The 11313-nt window shown below is 31.4% G+C and overlaps 2 protein-coding genes across 2 annotated transcripts; both read right to left on the reverse strand.

Moving 5' to 3' along the window:
- Positions 1-2847: 2847 nt before the first annotated feature.
- On the reverse strand, positions 2848-6733 carry LOC120071829 (protein NEN1-like). Its single transcript, XM_039024222.1, has 6 exons — positions 6143-6733; positions 5422-5579; positions 4822-4868; positions 4671-4734; positions 3504-4243; positions 2848-3245 (listed from the first exon to the last, which is right to left on the reverse strand). Exons 1-6 carry the CDS (start codon positions 6420-6422, stop codon positions 3014-3016), a joined length of 1521 nt encoding a protein of 506 aa, XP_038880150.1. The 5' UTR covers positions 6423-6733; the 3' UTR covers positions 2848-3013.
- A 1154-nt stretch (positions 6734-7887) lies between these two features.
- On the reverse strand, positions 7888-9323 carry LOC120071830 (putative invertase inhibitor). Its single transcript, XM_039024224.1, has one exon. It carries the CDS (start codon positions 9228-9230, stop codon positions 8664-8666), a length of 567 nt encoding a protein of 188 aa, XP_038880152.1. The 5' UTR covers positions 9231-9323; the 3' UTR covers positions 7888-8663.
- Positions 9324-11313: the final 1990 nt, after the last annotated feature.

An 11313-nucleotide genomic window follows, 5' to 3' on the forward strand; every position in this document is an offset into this window, starting at 1 on the left:
AGCGGTCATGTTGGATGAACGTTCGTGTCTTGCTGTGTTTCTATGATCGAGCGTCCGTGATCAAGAAACTTGAAGATGAGTCTACAAAGGTTTGTTGATTCTTCCCTTGATCTATAGTAAAGCATGTTGTAATTTCTATTTTATGCATAACCGCATGTTTCCTTTTGTGATTATAATTGTATAATTCATATACGATTGAAATTTGGAAAGATCCTTCTGTTGCTCATGGAAATCCTTGTGTCCGATTTCCTTCAATGATCGTATTCTATCTCTGTCTATCTGAGATAGACAATGATAGTTTCATATTATGTTCATAGCTTATTTAATAGATACTTGTTTATCTGAGTGTATCTATTGATGACTTTGAATTGAGATAGACAGAGATAAAGTACTATTGGTATCTATCTGGGATAAATAGTGATAATTCTCTATCGGTCTCTATCTCAGATAGACAAAAATAGTATTCTATCTCTATCTATTTAGATATAGACTAATAGAGGACCATCACTATTTATCCTAGATAGACATTGATAGTACTCTATCTCTGTCTATCTCAATTTAAAATTATCAATAGATACACTCAGATAAACATTTATCTATTAAATAAGCTATGAACAAAACATGAAACTATCTACCAACAACAAAAAAATATAAAGCACAAACCTTATACAAATTGATATTACTGTTTAGTTTTATCTCTGTCTATCTCAGAGAGACAATGATAGAACTCCATCACTATCTATCTCATATAGACATAGATAGTATTCTATCTCTTTTTATCTTAGTCTCTATCTATCGTAGATAGATAAAGATAGTATTCTATCTCTTTATATCTCAAATAGACAAGTATGTATTGATATTAAAGTTCTATTGATACATGGAGAGAGACAATGAACTAGATAATGAACAAGACATAAAACTATCTACCAACAACAACAAATATATATTTAGAGAGTGCAAACCATTAACACTATCTACCCATAACAATCAGCAATCAACAATTAACATAATATTTAGTGGTTCTATCACTCTCTATCTGTGATAGAACACTATCACTCTCTATCACAACTACTTTGGATTTACCTTCTTTTTTTCTTTGGATTTTATTCTGTTTACTTTTGTTTTGCTTATTGATGATTCAACTTTCATTATTTTATTTCCTTTTCCTTTGCTTTCTTTGCTAGTTGATGATTCAGCTTTGACCACTTTTTTTTTTTTTTTTTGCTTACCATCTATTTAAACAAAATTAGGTTTGATAAGGCTTAATAACTATGATTAAATGGAAGAGTTGATGAAATGAAAAGAAAAGAGAATGATTATAACCTTAAAGAATTGATTTGATAATAGATTGTAACCTTGAAGGAGAAGCAACGAAAGATTTAACAGCAATAGGAGAAGTAAATTGAGCAGTGGCGACATAGGAAGAAAAAGAAGAAGAAGATGAAGATGAAGCAACGGAAGAAGGATAAGTAACAGAAGAAGAACCACCAGCGAGATACATGACAATAGATTGTTATCAAGCATTGTTTGATGAAGAAGAAGTCGTTGGAAGAAGATGTGGGAAGAAGAAGAGGCGGGCGTGAGCGATATCGGGCCAGTTGATGGGTAATCTGATTAATTGTAATTAATCTGTCGAGTTGTAGGTTATCTGCGTGTGGGTTGGGGACATTTTTGGTATTTCATTACTGTGGATTGGGCTTTTCTTCCATTTATTTAATTCATTTTGGGTTGGGTTCAAATTTTGCTATTGATGTAAATAATTTGGGCTTTTTAATTATTTTTGAAAACCTTCCAATATGAAAACAGAAATTTGAAAGCAATGGATTAAACGAAAATTGAGTTGTATTTCATGTTTTGAGATATGTGTTTAGTAGCATGAATTCTAATATAAACAATTGCAAACTAGTTGTAGTCACCCACTAAATATTGGTTGGCAATAAACTAGTATTAATTTATTTACAAATATGGTTTTATGTTAAAAGGACTGTATAATTATTATTTTGTAATATTAAATAATTTATAGGATAAATTAAAATTTTTTATCTCAATGGTCTGGAAGAAGTTAAAATTAGGTCTGGTAGTTTATAATTAAAATCTACGACCAATAGTTCGATAAAAGCTTCATAAATAGTCCCTAGGGTAAGGACTATTTAAGAGGATTTAACAATAGTATATATGAAGTTATTATCAAACCATAGGAACTAAATTCTAAATTTTAAAACCATGTGGACTAACTTTTCATTTTATCAAAACCATAAGATCAAATTTGGAATTTAATCTAATTTATAATATACTATTTAATACTTATTTTAATTTTTAAACTATTGAATTGAGTTTATAACATGACATATTATATTTCTAAATATTTTTATTTTATTTAATATAATTTTGTATTTTAAATTATAAAATTCAAATTCTTGATACAATGAAAACATAAAAATGTTGTTTTCAAAATTTACACTATTTAAATCGCATAATCTAAAAACTGTTTTCAGAAACAGAACTCAAGTTGTTTACCAAATACATATTCACTGAATTCAATGAATCTGAAAACATAAAACAAAATCCGAATTATGAACCAAACAGCCCTAAATTTCTTAAATTAATTAACTTCAAATCTACTTTAACCCTACTCCGATTTCAATAACAATTCAAATAATCCAATTAAACCTGAAATTAACTACAATATTTTAAGCAGATTGCAGCAGCTGCTAAACATATTATTTCAAGAACCAAAATAATATAGTTTGTCCACAAATTTCAAATGTTTTTCACTCCTATAAGTGTCAGAAATGTCTCTAGAAAAGTATCAAGTCTAATGTGTTCATAAGTAGTATAGACAGTTGATTAGAAACACAAATAACTGAATGATCTTTCAAAGAACCGGGAGCTTGTATCAATTTAGTATTATTCTAATTGGAAATTTGAATGTTAGTCAGCAAGCTAACTATAATATAACATAACATCAGTATTCACTGCTACTTCAATAATGGGACAACTTGATCACCCATTACTAGGAATGGATGATCAACCTTTTAGCTACCAATCTTATGCCTGCACTCTGTTGATAGTCATATGTATCCAAGGAAATGAATGCATCTAAGATGGCTCCAGGTTTGATCAAGCTATCAAGCTCTGCAGCATCGAATTTACTGAATATCAGCCTTTGTGCAGCGCCTGATGATTCTTTTTGGTACATCTCTGTAGCATAAATCGCCACATCTCCACTTACTGCAGTTGGAATGCTGTGAAAAAACAAATTTAATATCCTTTAGAAACTGACCAAGAAGTGGAAATTAAGAACTTACAGAGCAGATGAATCGATATGAATGGCAAGAAACCAAAGATTGAAGCAAAGAAGCAAGCTTGCGGATAATACGTTGGACTAGATGTTCTCTGTTATTTTCTCTTCCTTTTCCCACATTTGATAGTTCAATTCATCAAAATATTTGTAGATAGTAGTTAACTAATATGTCAAACTATCAGATGGGAGTATGACTTACTGTAATCTCATTGTCGGGTAGTTGAAATAATCATTCTTTCTCATCACCACAGGCCTCCATTCAGACCCGCTCCCGGAATCAGAGAATAATCTCTGAGCCACGCCATCAGATGCTTCAAGAACCGTACATAAACTTGGTGGTACATCAACCACGAAACTCAACTTTGGACGGCCAGCGTAATCAGTGAATTTTGTGCTTATGCCAAACCGAACTCTCAGATTATTACAAAGAAGCTGCAAACAGTCATCTTTGTGCGATAATTGTATTCTTTGGCTCCCACGAAAAAATGGAACGAAAGATGCAGTGATGAATGAAACAGACACCTGATCAGGCTCCAAAAATTCAGTAGTAGCGCTGAGACTTGTGGAAGTATCCTCTGAGGGAGATGCTTCAGTAGATACTGTGGCATGTTCTTCTTCCATGCTGATATCTGTTTCGAGCGATTCACCAGTTATTTGGTCGCTGAGAGTGCGCATGTTAAAAGAATCTGATTCAGTTGCTCTAGATTCAGCCAGATTTGAGGCTCCATCCTCAGAGCTGCAAGTTACGAGGGATAGTATCGGATGAGTTTCCCCTTGATCTAATAGAGATATGGGATTACCACCAATCCTTGAACTTGATGAGTGAGTATCATTATTCGAACTATTCCCCTGTGGAGATGATTTTGCAGTGCGGCGCCTAGTAACAGCATTTGGAGAAACCCAACTGTTCTCTCGGAAAACTTCGGGTAGACTTGATTCCTATAGCCAGACAATAGTTCAACTTAACCCACCATACTATATTATATATAAACTGGTCATTATAAGAGCAAAACTAATTCTATGCTGTTGTCAAATAAACTTTACTTCAAAAAGAAAGAGAGAGAAAAAGTACAAGAAGAATGTCTCCACATGGCAGATAGGCAAAATGGAGACAAGTATTGTCAATTGATGCAAAAACTGACAATGAAGCATTTGGAGCCTATTGATGATCTAAATTCAGAAAGAATTGTGGTTATCACGGGCATACATCCAAGTGGTCAATATTCAGATAATGCAACAAAAATTCCATACATGTAATCATCGGCAATGGTCTAAACTCCAAACAATTAATGAATTGTAGACAGACAAAGTTACAAGTTTACATGAACATATTAGTTATGTTCGACATCTTAAATTTATACATTACCAGAAACAAGACAGTTGCACAATACTTTAGAACTTCAAGATTCATCCTGACATCATCCAAACTCCTGGAGAATTACACAGACAAAGTCAGATAACTAGAACCACTCCTTTAATTTAAGTTAAAAAAATTACTAGCTAGTTGGAAGGGTTGCCTGTGTGTTTGTTGTCCTATTCCAAAATAGGAAGCAAGAGTAGCCATCTACAGGGAGAAAAGGAACGTCAAAAACAAAAATAAAATAAAATAAATAAAGAGTTACAATAACTTCTAGAAACCAAAACCCAAAGTCAGAATATGCATGAAGATAACTATATAAAGCCAAGACAATGGGGTTGAATTTACCAGAGAAACTCAGCGCAAGGAAGAGAAAAATCATTACAAGAACCCTATTCTCACCACTTTATGCATAATTTTTCAAATCTTAATCCCTCATCATTACAGATCTTCCCCAAAAAGAGGTTTTTCCATCCCTTGTTCGCATAAGATTTAACCATGATATATTAAATTGGTAAAATGTTACATTTGTAATATAATCCTATCATAGTGCCAAATGTTAACATGGTTTAAGTCTCAATTAGAGAGGTAAATCCCAAAACTTCAATTACTTCTACAATTTCCTGCTTGAGTTCTGAATGTTGAAAGCTCTAAACAAATTTGACAAAAGTACCGTCTAATGGAGACTAGCCCTGAAATTTTGCATGAACACAAGCAGAAACATAGCAAGAATGCAACAGAGAGAGAATTCTGTCATTACCTTCATGTCGCCAGCTCTCCTTCCAAACCTTTGAGTCAACAATGCCAATGAATCAATTGTACCTTTTGGCTCCGGTGCTGGGACCCCAATTTCTGCAAAAGCCTCCCTTATTCGTGCACAGTCAAATCTGAGTATGTTATGGCCTGCCCATATCCGCCCTACAGGAAACAGTATCGCAGCAGAGGAAACTCAAACACAGGCATATAATAGAATTAAACTAGAAGAAGCAGGAACATTCAACCCAACAGTGCATGGTACAATCTTAGAACTGAAATGATCATCTAACCGAGAAATGTAATCTGAATTTAAACCTATACACACTTGCTAAAAAGATTTGGTAGGGAAAAAAAGGGCGAAGTCAAAGAAGAGTGTCTGAGAAGCCTCCCGACCAATGTTCGTCTCTTCGAACCTTACACAAACTTGGGTCCCTAAAAATGTTACCATCCTTCAACTAAACTAACCTGACTAAGGAAATGTCGTCTGAAGTTCAGAAGAAAAAAGAACACAATTCTGGGCCAAAATCTCTTGTTTAACAGAAACCAGCTCCCAGTCCCATCAGAAGGCACCCAATTCAACTTCCACATAAATTTAACAATCAATCCACATTCATAATACATCAAAAAGAAGGACATGTATAGATAACATTTCGCCGCTTCCTTTCAAATACCCTAGTAGAGAATTAGTGTGGAATCAAAAGAGAGAGAGAGAGAGGAGTGAGCACCGTGAAGGATATCGTAAACCCTATCAGCAATTTGGGCGAAAGTAGGTGAAGAAATGACGGCATCTCTAGTAATGCCATTGCATCGCACCGATAAGGAGGAAATGAGCGAGAGATCAGAAGGTCGAACGAGAGTGGAATAGCTCTCCAACTCAACCAGCTTCCTAGGGCACACCAGAATGGCTCCAAATTCCAAAATTGAAAATCTCTGGCCTTGGCGGGTGGGAACGGTGGTCTCGACGTCAAAGAAGGCAATCTCCGATCGATCCTCCGTTGAACCCATAATGGAATTTTCAATCAAAGAAGAGAACAGAGGGAAAAGAAAGAAGATTAGTAGATTTATACGAGATTGAAGAAGAAGAACAAGAAGAACAAGAAGAAAGGCGGGAAGAGGTGAAGATATTATTATAACGTTAACGACCGCCCTGGCTTTAAGAGCTTGCTTCCTGCACTGAACTTCCAATCAACGGATCATCCCCTTCATTCTCATTCCAATTTCTAAATTAAATAATCCATATTTTAAAATTTTCTATTTTTTAAAATCTCTCTAAAATAATTTACGACGATGATGATCAGTATTATTATTGTTGTTGTTGTTTATATTGAATAATCGGCCAGATTCATATTATGCTCATTTTCAACTTTTTAAATCATCCAAGACTTGGTTATGCAAACTTTCTTCTCTTTTTTTTCTTTTTTCTTTTTTTTTTGAGATTTAAAGCTCATATTTTTTTATTAAGCCCAATTTTACTTTTAAGTTGTTAAAATTTGTTCAACAATAATTGACATGACATTTAAAAAAAAAAAAATTAAAGGTTTGATCCTACTATATTAAAAAAAAAATTTGAATTATCATTAACTCCCGTAAATTTATTTGTTCTCTCAAATTTTTTTACTAAACTCTAAACACCTAGTATGCTAATATAATCATCTAAAATGAAAAATATAAACTAATTGCAAATGTAAATAGCAAAAGTGTGACATTTTCAAGACAAAATCATATTATTTTTATAAGATTAGACAAAATCATATTATTTTTGTAAGATTTCAAACCTTTGACTAGTTTTAAAAACATATCACTTCATTTTTATATATCTACGAACATGTAAAAAGAAATGCGTTGCTTATTATTTATTATTGTCTTATTCAATATGGTAATGACAATGAGAACTTGCAAGATTTAACTTGAAAATAAGTTGGAATTAGAAGGATTGAATTCATATTTTCTCTTTTTAGTGATATATTTTTTTATTAAAAAAAAAATAAATAATAATAATAAAAAAAGGTGAAGTTTGATGGTGAATAGATAGGAATAGGATACGACAGGTATCCCATACCAAAGTTTGGAGGGCAAGATTGGGAAAGTCATTTCCTAAAAGACAAGTTATGTGTAAAATACAAAAACCCCAACTTTCAATCACGTCTTCTCCTCATTCCCACGTTTTCTTTTTTATAAATTTTCAATTTTATATCTATTTGATATTTAACAACTTTAAAAATATTTAATAAACCGTACTAAACTTTTAATTTCGAGTCCAATGACTTTTTTTATATTATTAGATTATTGGCATATTCTATACTTTCTAAAATTTATAGACTACTTATTAAATAAAAAAAAAAGTTAAATATTTGAAAATTTATGAAATATTCAAATTGAATGACCTATTGAAAATTCAACCATCAATTATGCGGTTTTTAAACACAAGTTTATAAATTTATAAACTCAACTGGTAATTTAGCCTAAATAATTAATACGAATATTGGATTAAGGCAAGGACAACAAAGGCTATGTTTTATGTTTACCAACGTTTTGGTTACCTACCATATTTTCTCCATCAAACCCAACTTACAACTATTCACAAGTGTTTTTTCCAAGCTTTTTGAACGCTAGAGTAAAATTTTTTATACTACTTCCATTTATTTACTATTTTAATGTGAACAAAGAGAGTAATCACGACTTTCAATTTCCCGCTCACCCAATTTTTCAACTACCATTTCAGACATTTATATATGTAATATTTTATTTAATGATTATACGGACTACAAAAAAAAAAAAAAATGTGCACTTATCTTTATGCATCTCACTGTCATCACATACAAACACACAAATAAATAAATTTATATATTTTTAAAAAAAAAATAAGAAAAATTTGACAACTTAATAGAATGCACAAAAACATAAGAAGCACATAGGTATTTTTCAACTTAAAAAGATCATGTGAGTGAACCACGCGACTCATCTTTATGCATCCTCCCTAATCACATAGCAAAAATAATAATAATAAATTGAAAAGAAAAAAAATTGTCACACGTAATAACTAAGTAACCTTTTAAGATTAATACCCACCCCCAAAAAATTTCCTCAATCTCACACACATTTTTATTACTTTGCTATATGTTTTGCTATATTGAGGGGAAAAAAACTCAGAAAAAGTGGAATACATAAGAAACAATATATCTTGTACTCCAATGAGATAAATTTTATGAGGAAAAGAAATATATAAAGAAATATATAATGATTATTTTATTGGAGATGCATATTCATATTGATGATGGAGAGAGTCAAAGCTGCCAATTGAAACGCATTACTGTTGTTGTTCGTTAATGGCGAAATGGTTCCTTGTTTTTCTTGAAACCCATCTTCACAAGTTGTTGGAGCTTCCATAATTGAACTTACCTTAACATTTGCATCTTTATATTTCTTCTCTTTGTATTCTCTTTTTGCCTCTTTCAACGTTGGAACAGCGTCAGAATAAAGCTCTAAACAATCCTTCAAACAACCCTTAATGAATTCTTCCAATTTTTTGTTCCTCAACAGTTTCTTGATTTCTCGTCGAGTGCTTGTTATGTTGTGTCGCATCAAATCCATGGAAATGAGGCCAAGTTTGTGAAGATTTGCCGAGCGACTGCGGTTGTCGGATTCGAAAGAAGCAACACAAAATTTGTAGCTGATATTTGGGCTACTCTCAGCTGATTTCTTGCATGTTTCTTGAATAATATTGTGGGTGTTTGAGCCATGGGAGGAGGAGGAAAAAATAAGTAAAAGGAAAGCAGTGAAGGAGAAGAGATGGGAAGTAGAAATCATGATCATAACTCTTTTTCTTTGGCTAATAGTTTAGAAAGAAGGATCTATTTTTTCTTTTCTTTTTTTTTTTTTTTGTTGATCCTTCCATTTAGCTCATGAGCTTTCATTTATAATTTCGGGGATGGGAGTGGGTCCATGCTTGGATAGTTTCTAAGACTAGATTTAGCGAGTGTGAATCTTTTTTAATTACTATTTTAAATTTTAAAAACAGAAAGTGGGAAAGAATTTATTTTAAAGTAAAGTTTGGCGATTTCTAAAGAATTTAAGATACTATTTTTAAAAATGTTTGTTTTCAAATTTCGAAAATTGAACTAACTTATTTATAAATATAGCAAAATGTTACTGTTTAACATTGGTAGATATTGATAGACATCTATTATTATCTATCGAGGTAGATACTAACAATGATAGATGTCTAAATGTTTATCAATGATAGAAAGTAACATTTCGTTATATTTAAAAATATTTTTAGCATTTTTTTCATTTAAATCAACAATCCTTTGTGTTTTTTTTTTTTGGAAAAAAAATGAGAATTTTGCACTAGGTATACTATATATGTTTTAAAGTTACTTTTTTATGCCCGATGATAGGATAAAATCATGAATTTAGAATTTTGTATATATGGAATTGGAAACGAGACTTTTGTGTACATATATATACGTTTAAACTTTAAAATTATATTTTGTGCACGAGAATCTTGCATAAAAACAAGAATTTTCCATGAAATGGGAACTTTGCATTACATGTACAGAAAGTTGGCCTGGTTTTTGCATGAGATTTGGATCCTCTCCATCACTCATTTTCGCGGTCTACCGTTGCATTGCACTAGAAGGTATTCGATGTAATTTTTTTAAATCGTTATGGTTTTTTCATCAGTAAACTACACCACTAGTAACAGAGTATATAAATTAAAGAAGGGACAATTACAAATATAGACAATAGACTGAAAGTATTAACAGATATAACATAATATAAAAAAATTACAAATATGGCAAAATTTAAATAATCTATCAGTAATAGACAATATTATTGATAGGAATCTATCCGTGATAAATCAAAGTCTATCAACAATAGAAGTTTATCGCTGATAGACTTGTCTATATTTGCAATTTTTTTTAAATGGTGTTATACACTTAGTTATTATTCCTAAAAATGTTATCAATTGCAATTACCCATTAAAGAACGATTAAAGTTTATAGAATGTTACCAAAAAAAAAAAAGAAGAAGAAAGAAAAAACTATAACAATATAAGGTAGCTGGCATTAGCTGGAAAATATAAAATCAAGTATTCTTTTTTTTTTCTTTTTTTTTCTTTTTTTTTTTTTGCGAGAATACATCAGATATCCGAATTCAGGTTAAAATATATATATATATATATATTAGTGAAGATACAGAAAGAAAAGAATTCATGTAATCAATTGGCCATCTTTCCGTAATAAAATTCTTCAAAAGAAAAATCCAAAATAAAATTTAAAATAAGAAAAAGAAAAAAAAAATGTGGTTGAAAAGTACCTTTGATTGTACTAAATTTGATTGCAAAGCTACGTGGTCTTAGCTTAGAAGCAAAAGAAGATCCACAAAAGTCAGAGGCCAGGGCCAACACCGAAGCCGGCGCCTCTGGGATTATTTGCTTCTACTCTAGTTATTTCAATTCCAACAAGCTCTCTTCCACCTTGTGCAAATTATTTAGTTTATACAGATAATTATATTTTCATGTCTCTTCATTTCAATCTTTAAATATTTTATTCTGATTTATAATTTCGTGTAAAAAAGTCGTTCCACCCTTTATTACTTCCCATTTATAGTGTACCATTGCAGACTGTCTTTTTAGTTGGCCTAGTTTTGATGTAATACAAAATTCTAAAAATAAGAGTGATAGGTCATTATGAATCTTAACAAAAGACTAAAATGAAATATCCAAACAAAACAAAAACGTCTGAACTTAATAGAACTATAAACTGTTTAGAATGACCACCTTCTAAGTGCAAACGAAGTGATTTTACGTACGTACTTTAGAAAATCATTCAAAAAAGGCACTAGTTATTGAAACATGACACAAATTAAACCAACTATATATATTAGAATTATT

The sequence above is a fragment of the Benincasa hispida genome, chromosome 2 (genome assembly GCF_009727055.1).
Source record: "Benincasa hispida cultivar B227 chromosome 2, ASM972705v1, whole genome shotgun sequence".
NCBI lineage: Eukaryota > Viridiplantae > Streptophyta > Magnoliopsida > Cucurbitales > Cucurbitaceae > Benincasa > Benincasa hispida.